Source organism: Phoxinus phoxinus (assembly GCF_949152265.1).
Source record: "Phoxinus phoxinus genome assembly, chromosome: 10".
Classification (NCBI taxonomy): domain Eukaryota; kingdom Metazoa; phylum Chordata; class Actinopteri; order Cypriniformes; family Leuciscidae; genus Phoxinus; species Phoxinus phoxinus.
In genome coordinates this window covers 35217415-35238180 of record NC_136885.1, presented here as the reverse complement: position 1 = coordinate 35238180, position 20766 = coordinate 35217415, and the positions used below count along the sequence as shown (strand labels likewise).

General features: G+C 36.4%; 2 protein-coding genes across 9 annotated transcripts in view; both read left to right on the top strand.

The window, feature by feature from the left end:
- The first annotated feature begins 12 nt into the window (after positions 1-12).
- On the top strand, positions 13-10673 carry LOC307005793 (cysteine-rich venom protein ophanin). 8 transcript variants are annotated; one of them, XM_079626251.1, is made up of 9 exons: positions 13-68; positions 2554-2617; positions 2777-2868; positions 3932-4032; positions 4750-4840; positions 6660-6802; positions 8890-8975; positions 10097-10179; positions 10290-10673. In XM_079626251.1, exons 4-9 carry the CDS (start codon positions 4021-4023, stop codon positions 10430-10432), a joined length of 558 nt encoding a protein of 185 aa, XP_079482377.1. In that variant the 5' UTR covers positions 13-68; positions 2554-2617; positions 2777-2868; positions 3932-4020; the 3' UTR covers positions 10433-10673. The 8 variants fall into 8 exon arrangements, with proteins under 8 accessions (XP_079482377.1, XP_079482375.1, XP_079482373.1 ...); XM_079626249.1 differs by having other exon boundaries at positions 2504-2617; XM_079626247.1 differs by having other exon boundaries at positions 2471-2617.
- A 3323-nt stretch (positions 10674-13996) lies between these two features.
- The window catches only part of plcl2 (phospholipase C like 2), a 64098-nt gene continuing 57328 nt past the window's right edge, over positions 13997-20766 (top strand). Inside the window, exon 1 of the mRNA XM_079625376.1 lies at positions 13997-14531. Within this exon, the coding sequence (XP_079481502.1) occupies positions 14325-14531 (207 nt within the window). The 5' untranslated portion in view covers positions 13997-14324. The remainder of the gene's footprint in view (positions 14532-20766) is intronic.

Below are 20766 nucleotides of genomic sequence, written 5' to 3'. Positions count from 1 at the left end.
AATATAATAAAAGCACACCTGCCTCTGTGTATTCAATCGATCCTGAAGAGCTTGACGAGCTGACTCATGTGTGTTTGATTAGGGTTGGAACTAAACTCGGCAGGACCCTCCAGCAGCAGGATTGATGTTAAGCAATGAGGTTTATTTACAAATATGAAGTAAGAAATTATGTTTACTTAATTATTCAGTAAAATTCTATGCTATTGCGAATATTATTGTTAGGCCTATTGTTCATCATCGTGTCAGTGTTTTATTCGCTGACTTTAGCTAGCTTCTTTGCACGAAGAACATAGTGACGAAACGCGTTTGTCCGTGTACGGCTCCTGTAGAAACATTTCAATATAAGGGGACCCGCGGTGTGTAGTGCTTCATTAATTAGTGTAAATAGAAATGGCTCGTTCTAAGGTAAGAAAAACACATCGGTTCATTAAGGTCTTTACACACCACTGAAAACATAGTTATGTATATGATATTGAATTTATGTCAACATATCCTCTTAAACATTACACACAGTGCACTTTTAAAGCAAATTATCACCAGTGATGAAACAATTGGAACTAATTAGAAAAGAACGCTCTCAGACTTCTGGGAAAAAACAAACAGTGTTTGATATGTCAACCAAGCACGTCTCTTTCACTGAAGCTTGAAGAGGAAGGAGAGATGTTGGAAAATGAACGTCCCACTGCGTAATTACCGCTGCGTTTATAGCGAACTAATCACTGCGTAATCCCTCCGCAAAGAAGAGCTGTACGTCAACACTGAACACTTCACTAACTACATTGTTCGAGGAAAACAAAAAAGTGTGCCACACACACACACACACACACACACACACACACACACACACACACACACACACACACACACACACACACACACACACACACACACACACACACACACACAATATTGGCCTATTTTGAGGCCTTTTGCTGATCTTCCAAAACTTGTACACAACAATTTTGTGATATTCTAGTTTTGCAGTATAGCTACAGTTGTATAATGTGAACATAAAAAGTGAACATTTGCAAACATTATCAGCACTCATCCTCCTGTACTCTAGTTAAGCGTTGAAGACCATTGTATAATAAGAAGCTGTTTTATTGCACAAATGTTTAAACCCTCTCTCATAAGGACTCAATGGTTTGTAAACAAACATACTCCTAATGCAAGACAACCTCAAGAAACTTTCTGTCTGTGAATCCTGATACTGGTGCCACTGCGCCACCTACTGGTCAAACTGACACTCGCTTCAGTACAGCCCATGTTTCTGTGGGAGTTCTGGCTAAAGTGAAGTATTATATTGTAATATTAAAGTATTTTAGACTCTAATATAAACAGATGGATGGATGGATTAAAGTTAGTGAGAACTATTATATTAATGAATAATATTAATGTTGGATGATAAATTACATTTACAGAGCAAATCTACAGAAACTCAAAAAATGTGAATATGGTGCAAAAGTTCATTTATTTCAGTAATTCAACTTAAAAATGGTGAAACTAATATTTTATATAGACTCATTACATGCAAAGTGAGATTTCAAGCCTTTATTTGTTATAATTTTGATTATGGCAGCTTATGAAAACCCCAAATTCAAAATTAGAATATTGTGAAAAGGTTTTCATAATCTGTAAGCCATAATCATCAAAATTATAACAAATAAAGGCTTGAAATATCTCACTTTGCATGTAAATGAGTCTATATAATATATTAGTTTCACCTTTTTAAGTTGAATTACTGAAATAAATGAACTTTTGGACCATATTCACATTTTTCCAGTTTCATCTGTAAATGTAATTTATCATTCAACATTAATACTCATGAGAGGGATTTTTCTCACTAGCTTCAAGCATATATAAACCTGTCACTGCATCAGAATAATGGCAGAAAATACATGAAATATTCCCGTGGCTCTATTAAGACAAAGCAATGAATAGTTAAATTAAAATCTAAAGATCTTAGCATGATGTAAAAAGAGTAAATTCTGTGCAATCGAAGGTCAGATTACACCCGATTGCATTATAACCCTCTCGCTGAAGCTTTAACGTTCTTATCTAATGTAAAGTAAATGTTTTTAATTATCCAGGTCAAGCTGTAGGTTACTTTATTCAGTCCGACTGAAACCCATAAATCCCTTGTTTGCTTGATGAAGTCCAGAACACAATAGTGAACGTCACTCTCTAATAGTCCGATTGCATGCGGGCGATTGAGAGAAAGTAAAGTCTACAGTTTCTATTTTATTCTGACTAATAGATCCTCATAATAGAAAGCATAATCTTTATTCTTCAGCTATACGGTTTGGTCTATATTGCCACGTTGTCAATTCAATGTATCATTGTTGCTTTGTTTGCAGGTTCTTTAGACATCTTGCCTCATTCTTCTGGAGTTAATTCACGCTGTTCTTTAAACTAAAACTACACCCTCGTGTTTACACTCTCATGTTTGCTTCTACTATTAACCTCGCAGGTTTTGTATTGTTTTGTGAACGTATTGCTCAAGTGGTGTCAGGTGTCACTGGTCACATGGGAACATGTTTCTGAGCCCATTAGGATGCTGGGAATATAAAAAGAAAAGTGACCACAACATCTCAGACGCCTAGACTCGTGTGGGAAGGTGAGGATCAGAGATCATAATGCAGATTTATTTGCTAAAAATAACTACAAAATCATTTTTTAAAATTGGAATCTGAGTTTCTTTCAACACTTTTACTTCCGATTATAGTCAACAAAATATTTTGATAATTTTTTTTATTTAAATATACTATTTCCACAGTCTGCTGGACGGAAGGACACAACATGTTTGCAGTGACAGTTTGTATCTTGGGATTGCTCCATATGAGCAGCTCGAGCAGCTCCTGCAGCTGGGTGAGTTTACATTTAATAAATTACTATTTTTCTCATGATATTTGTAACTTATTTGCTGTAAGTTACATCACCAGTAAAACATTTTGTACTCATTTGATTGAATTTGTTTCCAATTATCTTAAAATGTTTTAATCTAAAGGCTTCTGCTTGAAGTGAGTTCTGTAGACAAATATAAATTACACATGCATGGAAATGTCTTCACAAATAATTTGGAGCAGATAGTGAATGGAAAACTATATAAGCTTGTTTCCGCCACAGAATAAAACAATTTTAAAAGATAATTGCGAGTTTCTCACAATTGCGAGATATAATCTCGCAATTGCGTGTTATAAAATCAGAATTGCGAGAAATAAACTCGCAAATCTGACTTTTTTCTCTCGCAATTCTGACTTTATAACACGCAATTCTGACATCTTTTCTCAGAATTGTGAGATATCAACTTAAAGTTAAAAAGTCAAATTCTAAGGAAAGTTTTTTTTATTCTGACTATATATATATATATATATATATATATCACGCAATTCTGACTATATATGTCACGCAATTCTGACTATATATCACGCAATTCTGACTTTATATCACGCAATTCTGACTTTGTCACGCAATTCTGACTTTATATCACGCAATTCTGGCTTTATATCACGCAATTCTGACTTTATAGCTCGCAATTCTGACTTTATATCACGCAATTCTTACTTTATAGCTCGCAATTGCAAAAAACAAATCAATTGTGAGATAAAAAGTCGCAATTACCTTTTTTATTTTTCATTCTGTGGTGGAAACAAGCTTCCATTAAAAAACCCCCGGCTAGATTGGTAATGTATATGAATAAAATGCATCTGAGCATTATGGTCAATATTTATTACAAATGAATGACAGTTATTATATTATGTGATTAAATTATCTAACATAAATATCCATCTAATGCATGTCTCTTTTCTGTGGTGGGCTTTCCAGCCAGGTAAGCATTCATCACTATAATGCCTACTATAACGGTTTAATATGCATAATCTGAAAAAACTTGCTGTTTTGCATATGTGTCGTTTTGCTCTGTTCTTCACAGGTGTGTGTACAGACCTGACGTCTGTCCAGCAGGAGATCGTGGACGTCCACAACGCCTTCAGGAGCGCTGTGGACCCGCCGGCCAGCAACATGCTCAAAATGGTCAATCACACGCTTATAATTCACATTTGCATTTGCATTTGCATTGTGCATAGCCTCGCTTCCATTACTCTTCAAATTGCGCAAATTGAAAAATACGGCCAATGGAAACACGTAAATTTCGCAAAAACTCCCATTTCTCGCAAAAAAGTTTTACGCTTGCATGAGTTTTTTTTTTTCAGGCAATTCGAAAAATAAATATTTTACAAAACTGCAATGGAAACAGTTTTTGCACATTTACAGTCACCTGACGTAGATGATGTGGTGTGTTTGGACAGAATATGAGACAGAGTTTTTTATTAAATTGATACAAGACAAAATAATTACAGGAATACTGGATTCTAAACCTCAAAGAAACGCCACAATCAAGACCTCGAAGCAGAAATGAGGAGAAACGCTCTCAGTATAAGAGTCTTTCCTCGCCATTAATGATTGGATAACACACACACACACACACACACGTCTCCTTCCATTAATAATAATGGCCAGTGCGACGGCTGGATATACATAAACCTACAACATCTGTCGCCATGATGTTTGGAATGACTCGCGAGAGGAAGAAAATGGCGTTCTTGTCGCATAACATCGGTTAATGGAAACGGCGTCATTTCACAATATTATTTGTTGACATTTAGAAAAATTCGCAAAAGTTTTGCACAAATCTGTAATGGAAACGTGCCTAGTGTCTCATGCTGAATGAAGATCCTCTGTGGTTTTCAGAACTGGAGTGACGCAGTGGCTCAGTCGGCTCAAGACTGGATCGATCAGTGTAACATGACACACGGGCCACCCAGCAGCCGCCTGATTGACGGTATGTTATATCACAATTCAATATTTTATAGGTACGGTACAACATATTGTTGTAAAGCAGTTTTATAAAGAAGTGTAAAACACCCAAATTGCAAGTCAAACGTCAACCCTGAAGTATTTAAAGGGATAGTTCACCCTAAAATCATAATTTACTCACCCTGGTGTTGTTCTAATGCCTTCTTTCTTGTTCAATGCCTGGTGCTCATCCATATAATGGCAGTAAATAGAGACCAGCTTTTTTTAAAAGACGCAAAAGTCTCACTGAAGTGTTCTGGGGTTCTGGTAAAAAAATACTATAAAAATAATAATTGGTCTTCTGTGCTGGACTCATGAGACTCGATCAGTTCACTCCGATTCACACATAAACACACAAGTTGTGAGAAATCAAGAATAATAAAAATGCAACATGAAACACAATGTACCTTCTCTGAGGTGAATATATCCATTGTGTTCCTCGCAACAAGAAGTTATCGTGTTCACATCTGTCATCAGACAAACGGATATTCAACTCGGTGAAGAACGCATGGATATTTGCATTTGTATTGCATGTCGGGGTTTTTTTTGTCTTTAGGGTGAACTATTCCTTTAAGTTCACTTTTAGAAGAATTGGCGCTTCTTATAAAGAGCCTTTAGGGTTCCTATCATGGAATATTTTAATGGATTTAGTTTCAATTCATTCATTTTGTTTAATTTTTTTATTTTAATTAAAGTGACTGAATTAAACAGCTCGTACGACGCACTTTATCACTAGAAAAAAAATCATAATCATAAGACATTTTATCCAGATAAAGAACATTTTAAAGGGTTAATTAAAATTGAGCCATGAACCCTAGAGTTTTATATAGACCCGAGTGAACCTTTGTCTATGCTATTTAAGTACTGACATTAAAAGTATAAACATTATTGCATGAATAAATCTTCTAACTATTTAAAGTGTCTTGTAATCTACTGTTGTTCAGGTGATTTTTACGGTTTTTACTTCATCAAATCAAACATGGACATGTTTCACTAATGCTTCACACAGTCACACGATACTGTCTTCATTTTCAACACTACATTTGTTGTTTTATCACTTCAAACTGTACAAACTTATTTTTGTGAATCATTTTGCAAGTCCCTTTGTGCTGTCTGTCTTTAAAATAAATGCCACTTGCTTTATATATATATATATATATATATATATATATATAATTTTTTATTATATATATATATATATATAATAAATAGTTTTATATACATTTATTATTTATATATATAAACTATTTATTATATATATAATAAATAGGTTTTATATATATATATATATATATATATCGATCTATATATATATATATGTATATATATAATTAATTGTTTTTTATATATATATATATATATATATATTTTTTTTTTTGCAGTGACTTTTTTTTTTTTTTTTTGGCTTAACTGTCCAAATAAGTTTTGAGGCCACGGTATATGCAACCAAAGCAGTGTAGACCTGAGAAAACAGAAGATTGCTTTCATCCAACCCACATGTCTATAGACCTAATATTTATACAGGAGGATTGTGCAAGTGTGTGTGTGTGTGTGTGTGTGTGTGTGTGTGTGTCTGTGTTGACATGCTGACTAGTGCAGGAAGAAAAGACAGTGTGTTTCACAGTCACATGCAGTGCATGAACTACATCTCGGGGGCTTCAGAACTGGACATTGAACAAACAAATACAGCACCAATATTGCTCTACACATTAAATAATGAAAATGTCTTTTAAAATCATCATAATTTCCTCCGTCTCCACCAGACGCTCTAGATTCTGTCACTGAATGTTTTCTCTGATGGACAGGTTATGAAATGGGTGAAAATCTCTTCAAGGCGTCCGGACTTTATTCATGGACAGAAGTGGTGAATGCCTGGCATAGCGAAGTCAACAATTATCAATATCCCAGCGGATCGGTCAACGGTCAGCCGACTGGACATTACACACAGGTGACTATTCGGTAGAATGACCAATGCATTCCTGTAGTTTTACAAGTAGTCTTTTTACATTTAAATTTTACAATTCAACTTACTGGACTTAATGGTTTTAAGCATCAAGATCGTACATATTCATTTGATTTTACTATTGATATTATTGTTGGGCTTGTATTAATGTCTTGTTTATTTTTTCTGTAAGGTGTCCTTGGGTGTCTTAAAAGGCGCCATCAAATAAAATGTTTTATTATTATTAAAGGGATGGTTCACCCAAAAATGAAAATTCCATCAGTAATTACTCTCCCTCACGTTGTTCCCCATAATATATTATAATATCCCCAGATATTTTTTATGAAATCTGAGTGTAACAGCGCAGCGCTTCTGGGGTGTACGTCAGAACGCCGGCTCACTATTGGCCAGCATCACACACATGACCAGCGTCGGCCAATAGTGAGCCGGCGTTCTGACGTACACCCCAGAAGCGCTGCGCTGTTACACATGTGAACTCACTCAGAGACACACAGAAGAACATCAAAAGTTGAATAAAGTCCTTATTTTTGTTTGTTTTTTGCGCACAAAAAGTATTCTGGTCGCTTGATAAACTTAAGGTTGAGCCAATGTAATCATTTCTACTATTGTAAACATTGTCTTTACTAACTTTCTGGGCCGGCAAGTTTCAATTACAGCAGAAGCCTATGGAGGAGTGAGACAGCGCTCAGATTTAATCACTAATATCTTCATTTGTGTCCCGAAGATGAAGGAAAGTCTGACTGGGAACAACATGAGGAGAGTCATTACTGACAGAGTTTATATTTCTGGGTCAACTTAGGGCTGGGCGATATATCGATATAAAAAATATATCGATATATTTTTAGATGCGATATGGAATTAGACCATATCGCATATATCGCGATATAGTTCAAATTTGCGCTGTGATCTTTGCTACAACAAGCTGCTGCGTGCTTTTGAAGCAGTCTGCGTCTCAACAGCCTAGCCTATAGTGTACAACGCGACAAATACTCACACTACATGTTTAGGCAGAGGAACAGGACCCTGCATGTCTCAAAAGTTCATTATTTGCATTTGCTTTAAAGCCTTTCCGGTTAAACATGTCATTCGCTGCTGATGCGCTGTTCTAACATGCGCTTTTCTGAGCGCAAACACCCGACGCGCACATGCACTAAAAGCCTGTCTAACAGCGCCTGGATACTGGACTAAGTTATCTTTCGAGTCTTTTTGAGCTAATACTGTCAAATACACTCAAGGTTTACATAAAGAAAGTTGGTTATGTCTAAACTGAAAGCAAACCGAGAAAATTGAGAGAAATCTGCTTGTCATATGCGTACATATTAGACGCTCGCTTTCAGGTCTTAAAGAGACAGTAGCCCTAATAGTAAACATGATGCCGCTTGTCCTTTAAGGGGATAGTTCAACCAAAAATAAACATTTTGTCATTCTTTACTCACTCTAATGTTGTTCCAAACCTGTATTCATTTATTTCTTGTGCTGAACACAAAAGAAGATATTTGGAAGAATGTGGGTAACCAGACAGTTGCTGGTCCCCATTGACTACCATAGGAAATACATATAGAAGTCACTGGGGAACATCAACTGTTTGGTTACCCACATTCTTCCAAATAACTTCAACGGAAGAAAGAAACTTATTCAGGTTTAAAACAACTTGAGAGAGTAAATGATGACAATTAAACATTTGGGGAGAACTATCCATTTAATGTTAATAAAACATCACACACTGCTCTTGACTGAGAACTTTAATAGTAACTTTAAGAATCAATGTATAATTTATACAGTGAAGTCCATATTTGGCTTTGACTTTGACTGAACATTTGCTCTCACTTTGCGGAAAAAATATTGAGATATATATCGTATATCGATATTCAGCATAAATATATCGGGATATGACTTTTGGTCCATATCGCCCAGCCCTAGGTCAACTAACCCTTTAAGATCTCAAGTGCACTACACGCGCACATTCAATAATATTAAGTGCACTTCTTTTTCTCAAGGTTTCACAGAACGGTAGTGTATTTGTTTGTAACATGATTATTTGTGTGCCACGGAGTTAACGCTTGTTCCTGTAGGTGGTGTGGTACAGCTCGTATGAGGTCGGTTGTGCCATGACGCAGTGTGGAAGCAGCTACTTCTACGGATGCCATTACTACCGCGCGTACGTTCCTGCTGCCTTTCTCTCAATGCTGAGCTGTTTGTCACTCTAGGATGTTTTAAAGAGGACCCATTATGCCTTTTTATGAAGTCATGATATTGCTTATGGGGTGTAGAAAGGTTTTCATGCTTAAATGTTGATTATTTTCCTCATATTCTCCAGTGTTGCGGCTCCTCTCTTCCCAGTCTGTCAGTAACGCTCTGTTTAGTTCCGGTCTCTATGAAGCCCCGCCTTCTGAAAAGCACACTGTGATCTGATTGGTTGGCTGGAGCAGTGTGTTGTGATTGGTCGAGCGTTTGGGAAATGTCCCGACCCTTACCATAACAGAGTTTCAATCATAGACTGTAATAAAATATGGACGTAGTGTTTCTGAAGAGCATTTTTGAAGCCCAAAGTGGGCGGAGCCGACCATCGCCATCTTGTCCGCGCGTCACTCCCCGATATCCGTAAATGTGCAGCGAGGCGGATTAGCTGAGGCGACGTGACGCTAACACAACAGCAGACAAACGCTAGTAGTGACATCAGCAGCAATCCACCTGTCACTCAAGTGGCCACGCCCTTAATTATGCTGAACTTTAAGGCTTAATATAATTTAAACGGATAAGTTATTAAAAAAATTCACCCCCCTCACAGTCATCATGAAGGGCAAAATTAGCTATATAGACCAAAACCACTTTTTGCACCAGGCTGTAAACGCATGTTTTTCTGCTGTAAAGTTGGGCATTTTAACATGCGGGTCTATGGGATTGACTCTCGTCTGCAGCCGGTCTCTAGTGGCCAGTCGATGAACTGCAGTTTAATCACTTCCGTGTGGGATTCAACAGAGAGACCGGAAGGTTGCAGCTTCAACACACTACTAACTTACTCAACCAGGCCCCGCCCCTTTATTCCGCGTATTAATTATTTAAATGAGGAATATTGTGACATGTTCATTCCTGTAAGAGACTCAAGAGTGATGGAGGTGTTTCAGGAGTTCAGAGACTGATATAGAGAATAACTCAGCTTTTTCCTGCTCAAACAGCAACATTACACACTGAAGAAAGATAAACATGTACGAATAAAGCATAATAGGTCCTCTTTAATGTTTCATAAACTACAGTTTAAATTCCTGTCCTCTATTTCAGAGGGAATTTTAGAGGAGTGTCTCCGTACTCGCTGGGCTCTCCGTGTGAGTCCTGCCCGGATCACTGCCAGGACCATCTGTGCAGTGAGTAGACCTACATTTGGGCTTTTGGTTGTAAAATGCGCCTGAATGATGATTTTCCAGATCACAGATTGCATTTATTGACCATCAATTCTCTCTTCTGCTTCTCCTAGCAAACCCTTGTCCGTACATCAACGAGTACATGAACTGTGATGCCATGAAGGAACAGTTCTCGTGTGCAAACCCCAGCGTGAGCGAGGGCTGTCCGGCCAGTTGTCTATGTGAAGACAAAATCATCCCTATAGCGAGGAAATGACATTTTCTATGGCTTTATTATACGAAATACGGCCATATTTTTGATCGTTGTAGCGTCTCTTTCCTATAATGTGAAACATATATTCTAACTTCTTTCTATTTCTATTCTTTCTATGTGGAAATACCTCAAATACGATAATTAAAAATCAAGGGTACTGTACTTTCATAATATGCTGAAATAGGCCAGTCTGCATTGTTTTGCATTATTACCTCAAACTTTCAGTAAAGCTTATACAAACTCATATCAGTGAAGCCGTTTGTGTTTTATCAGCCTTGCAAACCCAGATCCTGAAAACAATAGCACATCTTACGACTGTGAGAACGGGATACGTGACCGCTGGCAGAGTCGTGCACTTGCTGAAATGTTCATGTAATGTTTTCTGCAACACTACGCCATTTTATATAATCACATCACTTTATTAAAATCATTAAAATGAGTTTAGATTGAGTTATTAATGTTCGCAGATCCATGTATGTGTGGATAGTCATTTCATTTCAGTTTAAGGGAGTTCCAGTGATCAATAGTACTGTTTTACTAATTATTATTAACATAATTTACCTTTTATTAATTCATTATGTTTTACAGACTGCACGGTTTATAATAAATACTATATATATGCATAATTGACATATCAAACAATGTCAGCAGTGCTGCTATACTCAATATTATACACATATTTATATTTTTAAAAAAAATGCATTATTATTATTTATGATTATTGATAGACTAGGTAAGGGAATATTTTTACTATTTAATCTACCCCAAATATAGAGCTTTTTTTTTACCAATGTTTTTGGTGCATAAATATTATTATTAGAGCATTAAAAATAATAAATGCACAATGCATGAATTGATGCTAACAAATATGCATTTAACATCTCCATATAATATAGTCCATATGGTCTTAAAATGTAAAATACTGATTTGCTTCATCATAAAAAAGGCATGCAGGAAAAGATGCCACCACATAATAATTAGCCACATGCACTACAAGCATATATTGTTTATTACGGTGCAAAAGTACATCATGTTTCCTGACATCAGAACATTTTTGTAATACCGTGAGTGTCCAGAAGGTGACTCTGCTGCACGCTATGTATATACAACACCACACATTTCAAACTTCCTGTAATTATTATGGACATTCGTGTTCCGTTCACCTGATGGCACTGGTTAATGCGCGCGACTGTACAGTACATGAGCGCGCATCATCCGCGTCTGCTGTTCCTCGAGCGCGCGCAACTTACACCTGCTTATAAACTACTTTACACGTGCATGAAACACACAGTGAAGTTGAAGTTGCGGTGGTTAAATAACACACAGGCTTTGGACTCCAGCTAAAATAAAAAGAGCAAACTCTTCTGCTGTAGTCTAGTTCATCCATTTGCAACTTTTTTCTGTTATTACTGTACATTTCTGCATGTTTGTCAAGTCATGAAACTTTTCTCTCTCAGTTTCAGATTTTTACTTTTACAGTGCACAAAAATATAATGTTTTAAAAGTTAAAATAGTTAAAATTAGAGACATCTCCACACTCAATCAAGACTTATTATGACCATATATTGTTTTTCAAAACGTGTTTCTATCATATTTGGGTTTTTATATAAAAATGCACTTTTGTTTACCAATCTCTAGGCTTTTCTCTCAATCTCTACCAAATGTGGCATACATGTAGTCTGGAGTGTCAATACTAATAATCAGCAAATCCACCTGAGGCCAATGAATATGACAGATGTGGCTGTATCAAACAGCCTTGAATCTTTAAAAAAAATTTATGAATGCTTTATATCCACTTGATGGCGACAGATAAATGGGAAATGTAAACTTCTCAGCCCACGCAACCTTTCGAACAATCAATTATATGTGTAATGTAAAGTCAAAAGTGAGTATTTTGGGAACAAATGCATAGTTTAAATTGATTATGCATATTTAGCACTGATTGAATATCAAAGTGTGCACTGCATCACCAAAAAAGTATTGTAAAAATATAAATGCACAATGCACATTTTTAATATGCATGAATTGATGCTAACAAATCTGCATTTAAAATCTCTAAAATAGATGTTGTAGACTACAGAAGGCAAAGTTAGTGTACAAACCAAAAGATTGCATATTTTTGACTATTATTAAGCAACAGCAAGTTGTTAACCGCCATCAGTTTTGACATGCACACGTTTAACTTTAGAAAAATGTAACGGAGCTTGACGTTATGAGTTATTAAGTAATCTGTATAAATTTAACCTTACACTATAGCGTACAGGGATAGTTCACCCAATTTTTTTATTATTTCATCCTAAGTGTATATGACATTCTCCTGTCAGACGAATACAATCAGAGTTATATTAAAAAATGTCCTGGCTCATCCAAGCTTTATAATGGGAGTGAAAGGCAAAAAAGTGCATCCATCCATTATAAAATGACTCCACACGGCTCCGGGGGGTTAATAAAGGCCTTCTGAAGCCAAGCCATGGGATAGTGTAAGAAAAATACCCATATTTATACCTTTATAATCTAAAATAACTAGCTTCCGCCAGATGACCGTACGTGCAAGTCGACAAGAGTAACCCGTGACGGATGTAGGAGTATCGTAAGCTTAGACGCCTCTCGCGGTTTAAACAAACATGGCTGAAGCTCCTCTTCTATTGTATAGAAATCCTCCGACATTTCTCTTCAAAATTTCTTATTTGTGACCTGTGTTTTGTTTTGCTCTTTCATGAGCTTCCGCTTTCGTCATTACGATGTGTGTCGGGTCAGAGGTCAATCTTCCACCGTAAATTGATGTGTACGACTGTCTGTCAAAAGCTAGTAATTATAGTTTATAAAGTTTTAATTTGGGTATTTTCCTTACACAAATGCATGGCTTCACTTCAGAAGGCCTTTATTAACCCCTGGAACCGTATGGATTACTTTTATAATGGATGGATGCACTTTTATGGACTTGAAAACAGAAACAGCAATTCACTGCCATCATAAAGCTTGGAAGAGCCAGGATATTTTGTAATATAACTCAGATTGTATTCGACTGAAAGAAGAATGTCATAAACATCTAGGATGACTTGAGGGCGAGTAAATCATGGGGTAATTTTCTTTTTTGGGTGAACTATCCCTTTAATTTGCATCTCTAGCATATGTGGAGGAGGTGTGTGTGTGTGTGTGTGTGTGTGTGTGTGTGTGTGTGTGTGTGTGTGTGTGTGTGTGTGTGTGTGTACTAAGTAACTAAAATTTTTAAACATTTTCATCTGATGTAAAATAGACTTATTCATATCTACAGACCAGAATATAACAAAAACTCTGGGTGAATTTGTGTAATTGTGTAATAACTTTTGACTCTACAGACCAGATTATAACCTAATACAATACAGTGTAATAGGCCTATATATATTAAAATAAAACAAAAACTCTAAGGTGGGTTTGTGTAATTGTGTATACCTTTTGACACTGAGATAAAGTGGAAAGGGGAACATTTTCCCGGTGTGACAACTTGCCCCAGCCTCCCTGCATCATGTGTCCTGACATGTACTGTGTGCACTTCCATGTAAAGCTTAATCTGATGCTGGATCCACCGAGCGCGGTGTGTTTCGGAGCTGCAGTGTTGTGTTGTACCGATGTGAAGTGAGTTCAGCAGATGGCAGTGTCTGTCAGACCTCAACAATGACACTTGCAACATTGTAACACTGAAACACTGAAACATTCGAACGCTGTTTGGTGCGCGTGGTTACAATGTATCGAAGCCGACAGATGAGACAGAAACACGGACGACAACTCAACCTGCGATGGCTCTTGCTTTCTCTCTAACGTCTCTCGAGGAGCTTCACTCGCTCGATACTCGAACCGACAGCTAATACTGTGCGGTTGTGTGTGTGTGTGTGTGTGTGTGTGTTACACGGGGCTCATGGCGGAGTTTGTCGCTGAGAACTGCGGGGTCTCATCACCGAGTGGTGACGGGAAACCAACCCAGCCTTGCGATGAGGAGGACGGCAGAGCTGCGAGCGAGGTGTCGGTCTCCAACGGGGACTGTGGACCGTGTGCACCCGAGAACCAGGGGCTCGACACGGCCAACGGCAAAACTGGAATACCACGGAAGACCAGTATTATTAAGGTAAACGATCAATGCATCTGCGTTTTACTCATTTGCAGGCTCGTTTGGTGTCAAACCTCGCCCTGATACACACACACACACACACACACACACGCATCATCCACAGGTTTGGGGGTTCATGGATGCACAGAAATCACTGTGAACATGTCATTGTTGTTTCCACACACACACACACACACACACACACACACACACACACACACACGCGCGCGATCATGTGTTCTTTTGAAGCGTTTTGTGATTGATTTCAGGATGGACATCAGTCAGATGAAGTCACGTGTGCTGCTTTACATATATTCCTAGCATACATGTTTAAAATGACTAGTTAAGCGATCCAATAGTGGCTTAATCTACGTGGTTAACTATTCACTTCCGATTACTATGTAATCTAGTTGTTGCTTACAATCCAGATTTACTTGTAACTGCTCATTATCTCTCAGTTACTGGTAACATAACTACTGGTATCTATAGTTTATGAGGTATTATATGCCATCATTTCTTATCTCACTGCTAGCTAAAATGCCTTTTTTTTTTTACAAGTAAAAGTGGAATATGCACCAATCAATGTACATTTCTGAACCACAGATCCTCACAGAATTCAATTGCAATCATTAGCGATGTATTAGTGACAACATAACCAGTAACTAGATGCTATAATGAATGTCGAAATGTTCTGCCAATGTTTAATATTATGCCAGTGCAGTTCCAGACTTGTTGAGTTCAGATAATTGAACACATGCAAGCCCACAATGTTCAAGGCCTTTTAAACACACATTTAGTGTGTCGATAATGGTTAAAAATACCACGTCTTTATTAATGCTTTTTTATTTCAGATTTTTTTTTTGCACTTGCACTTCTTCTCCAAGGCCACTACTGCTTTAGAGGCAACATGACTGCGGTGCATTCGAAGGCTGGGATGAATTACTGTCAGGGAATCTCCCAGTGAACGTTATTGGGAAATTCGGACCGTTTTACTGTAGAAAGCTGTGACAGGAAACATCGCTCTACTTCCCCATGCTGACTGGTGTGGCTCATAAAGCCATTTTGTCAGATCCATATAAAAGATTTGAGCCGGTACCCGGACAGATGACATTTATATGTAGGTCATGAAGTCGGTCACTGCCTCTTATTTTGGTGACATTTGTGCCATCTGAGGTCAATGTTAGGCACTTAAAAAAGCAAGAATGTCGAACAACTTGTTTAGACGTGGAAGAGGAAATGCTTTCTCGCTGCTAAATTTGTTTCACTTTGCATTGCTTTTAGTTCCTGTAGCAACTACAGTGTTTCCTGTGGAAAGATTTATCATTTTGTTTCTCGGCTCCATGTGGTTAGAGCGATCATACGCTCTCAGGTGAACCACAGACGTGAGCATCTCTCTGTGTGTGAGCATCAGCAGACCAGCGTTTCCTACAGTGTGTGTGCAACAGGAGACCTATTCCGGGTGTGACAACAAGTTGCTTAACAATGACTGTCCTAAAACATCAGATTGCATTGTTTTTTTCTCTGATAAAAGTTGATTTAAATCTCCAGGTTTGGTGTACTTGTTTGTAGAGATGCACAATTATATATATATATAACTCTGAAATTATTGTATTTTTACAATACAGTTGTAAAATGATAAATTACTATACTAATATATCTTAATAAACCCCAAGAAGCAACAAATCCTTTCAGCTTATATTTGGGTTGAAAACCTAAGCTTCTCTTTTGTTGACAACAGTTTTGTATTGTGATGAATTGTGTTGAACTACATTTATTATTACAGCGAAACTTTGAAACTATGTTGCAGCAATGTATTTTGAACTTTAAAAAACGGTCTGATTTTACACAAAAACATTTGTAATTTTTATCCAACTATTTATTTTAAAAGATAATGCAGTAACGATTCTCTCGACCCATTTTGAGGAAGACGAATAACATGCGGTTTAGTGAGTCGTTTGAGCTGATTCAGTGAGTCAGAGAGTCGTTTGACTGATTCAGTGAGTCAGAGTCGTTTGACTGAACCAGTGAGTCAGAGAGTCGTTGGACTGATTCAGAGATTCAGAAAGTCGCTGGACTGATTCAGTGAGTCAGAGGGCCCTATCTTGCCCCCAGCGCGATTGACTTTGTACACCGACGCATGTATCATTCCTATTTACTTGCGTTTCGCATTTGATACTTGTTTCAGATCGCTAAAATAGGGCCCAGAGAGTCGTTTGACTGATTCAGAGAGTCGTTTGACTGATTCAGAGAGTCGTTTGACTGATTCAGAGAGTCGTTTGACTGATTCAGAGAGTCGTTTGACTGATTCAGAGAGTCGTTTGACTGATTCAGTGAGTCAGAATGTCGTTTGACTGATTCAGTGTGTCAGAGAGTCAGAGAGTCGTTTGACTGATTCAGAGAGTCAGTGAGTTGTTTGACGGATTCAGTGAGTCAGAGCGTTGTTTGACTGATTCAGGCCATGATTCGGACCCGTATTAGATTAAGACTGATTCAGTAATAAAGAACCGCAGAGGCACTTCAGTGCATGAATCCCTGAAGCAAACTCTTGCAGTGTTGCAGTTTTGGCTCAAAAACCATCTGTGTTTGCCTAAAGATATTCAGCTGAGTGTAGATGTTTTAACCCATACAGTTTATATACAGCAGTGGTGTTTTAAAATGAGGCAAAATCCTCACAGTATATATATAATATATATATATAGGTAAAATTTGAAAAATTAGAATATCGTGCAAACGTTCATTTATTTCAGTAATTCACATTAAAAGGTGAAACTAATATAGTATATAGACTCATTATGCTAAGTGAGATATTTCAAGCCTTTATTTGTCATAATTTGGATGATTATGGCTTAGAGCTTATGAAAACCCCAAATTCAAAATTGGAATATTGTGAAAAGGTTTTTACTTACTTTTTAATTTGCCTCCTCTCACGTGACATTCCCCCATTCATTCTCAATTACCCCCCCACTAAACCCAGCGCACGCTTTAGATGTTAAAGTCCCCCTGTGGTGACAATCCAGTTTTTAATGTAGTTTATGTGTCTATGTGGTGTTTTTAATACGCTTAAACCATGTGTAATTCATAAGTCGACAGCATTGCTGAGTATTTTCTGCTTAAAACTGCAGTGAACCAAAGACAGTCTCAAAAACACGGTTTGAAATCGCTGGTGTTTCTGACGTCAACAAACTACCTTGTAACCAATCAGATCAACGTGTGATCGTCAACCAGTGGATCTCTGAGTGAGTGAGTGAGTGAGTGAGTGGAGGCGGGGCTCAGTTGCATATACATAGAACCACGTATACCAAATGAGGCAAGGGTGTCGAGTTACATTCAAGATATTTTAAGGCATGAAGAATATTATTTTCAAGGAAAAACTTTTGATATGTAATTTTGGTGATCGAAGATGAGTTTTAAGGGATAAAATTATTGACTACAGGGCGACTTTAAAACTCAATGGGCTCAGGGGAGGCAAGAGAGATGCATATATATATATATATATTAGGGCTGTCAAAAGATTAATCGCGATGTGTGTGTACTGTGTATAATTATTCATATATATAAAAACACACACAATCATGTATACATTTAAGAAAAATTGGTTATTTATATATAAAATATTTATATATAATATAAATTATATAAATGTATATACAGTATATAAATGCAAATATTTCTTAAATGTATACATGATTGTGTGTGTATTTATACATAATAATTCTACACAGTACACACACATATATTTTGCAAACACATACTTTTATTTTGGATGCGATTAATCTTTTGACAGCCCTAATATATATATATATATATATATATACACACAGTATATATAACTGTAAACAAATAGTATTGAATCCTTTGCTCTTTTGTCACAGATTTTCGCTCCAGCGTCCAGCAGATTCTGTAGATGGTGAAGATATTAATATTTCTGCCTTCTTTAGTTCAGGAAATCTCTGACTGATATTTAGCCTCACAATAGCCTTTCATGATGAACAGAACAAAGTATAGACTATATCTTTCTCCTGCAAGTGTGTGTGTGTGTGTGTGTGTGTGTGTGTGTGTGAGTTTCTCTTTCTCCACATTTCCCGCTTCCTGCCTTATTTAAAAGGCTGAAGAATTCAAACTCGAGCTGGAAAAAAATATGAAATAAATGGAATTAAATTAGAATAAATGTTTAACCCCTTATCAAGCACCCCCCTTTTTTTCTAAAATACATAAAAATGCACATTCAGAACTTAAATGGTTGTAATTCAAGAATGCTTTAGAATATAGATGTAAGATTGGTCTTGTTTTTAAGAAGACATTTGGCAGATTTTTGTAGAAGTGAAATAAATTCGAAGAATAAAAATAAAGAAGAAAATTAAACAGAAAAAAAGTTATAGAAGTTTGAGTTTATGAAAATGTACAATGTTAAAAAAATAATTATTCATATTTTATAAAATATATATATTTTCAAAAACAAGTTTTAAATGTTAGGTTGATATCTCTTGAAATGAGCGTTCAGTGAGATTTAGTTTGGGCGCAGTACCACACTTCTCCACTAGTGGACATCACTGCCCATATAAGGGCGCCTCCATCTCCATATGTGGTTTGAGTCTGAACCATTATTTTTACAATTTTCATACAATTTATGAAGTAGACATCCTATTCAGAAGTAGTGTTGGAAGTTTGGCAGATTTTTAAATGAATTCAACCTCTAAGAAACACAGAAGATCACGTATGTGCATTATAGCTCGCTGACACATCACTAATGCTGAATCTATTATTATTTTCTTTATATTCAAAACATTTTCAGAGCTTTTTTTCTAAAAGAATTGAACGGATGCTATCTTTTGAACTCTTGGCATGAAAACAAACTGAGGTTTCTACCATTCTTTCTTTTTATGTTCATCACTATTTCAAAATAAAGGTCTGAACGCCTTAGGAGTATGAACATATTCTTGTTGCAAATTGATAAATTACGGCTCCTCTGTAATATATTTTGAAAATCAGTCACTAAATATGTAAACTAGAGATTGTAAGCTTTCAAATAATATATAGTTTGTTTTAGGTTTAGTATAGGATATTACTGGTTTAAATATGTAATGGTGCCAATATAAAGGATTAAGGTTAGAAGTTAAATGAACACATGGAATAATATTAATTATTACAAGCACCTGTATTAGTAACAGTGAATTTTTACAACATTTGAATGCGTGTGAAATGTCACATTGAGACATGTATAAAAACAATTGTTAGAAATGAATCACTCAGTCAGATGGAATTTGAACTGACCAACTTTATAACACTTTTAAAATATTGACAACAAAATCATTGTGAAATATATCATGAGCATGTCATATGTCATAAGCCAGGCCAGTGAAAAGTCATATTTATTAGTCTAAGTAAAAATCCGGTAACACTTTACAATAAGGTTAATATATTAACTAACAATGAGCAATACAGTTATTACAATATTTTTTAATCTTTGTTAATAGTTAATAATAATAAAGCTGTTCATGCTGTTAGTTCACGGTGTATTAACTAATGTTAACAAATACAACCTTTTATTTGAATAACGTATTCGTAAATGTTGAAATTAATATTAATAAATGCTTAATAAAAGTATTGTTTATTCTTAGTTCATGTTAACTAAGGTAGTTAACTAATGAACCTTATTGCAATGTGTCACTCTAAAAAAATGCTGGGTTGTTTGTTTTAACCCAAACCTGGGTCAAAAATGGACGAACCCAACCGTTGGGTTAACATTTTTAGTTAAAAAAAGTTAACCCAACAGCTGGGTTTGTCCATATTTGACCCAATTTTTTATTAGGAATTTTTTAGAGTATACCATAAATCCTTATCAACAGTCATGATTGTAAATATCCAAAGCAAAGTTACTGATTAATGTATGCGTCATCATCATCATCATCATCATCGACACCGGATGATCATGTGACTCAGTCTAGAGTTGTGTTTAAACTCACCGAGATCTGTCATGAGTTGTTCTTCTTGCCAGGGATGGTTAGAAAGCAGACTGGAAATGACAGAGAGAAAAGAGGGAGCCGGATATGAATGACACAAGCCGGATTCAAACCCGCGTCGCCCACACCAGCACCACTGACAATATCGTCTCTCCCTCCTTTATTAATCATTTAAGTCAGAACGGTTTAATGCAGTCACATTTTGGTAGGGTCTTTTATTTTATTCAGACACTAAAACATCAAAGTATGTACCATCGTCTCTTTAGTTTTGCCGTGTTTGAAAGCTGTGCTCC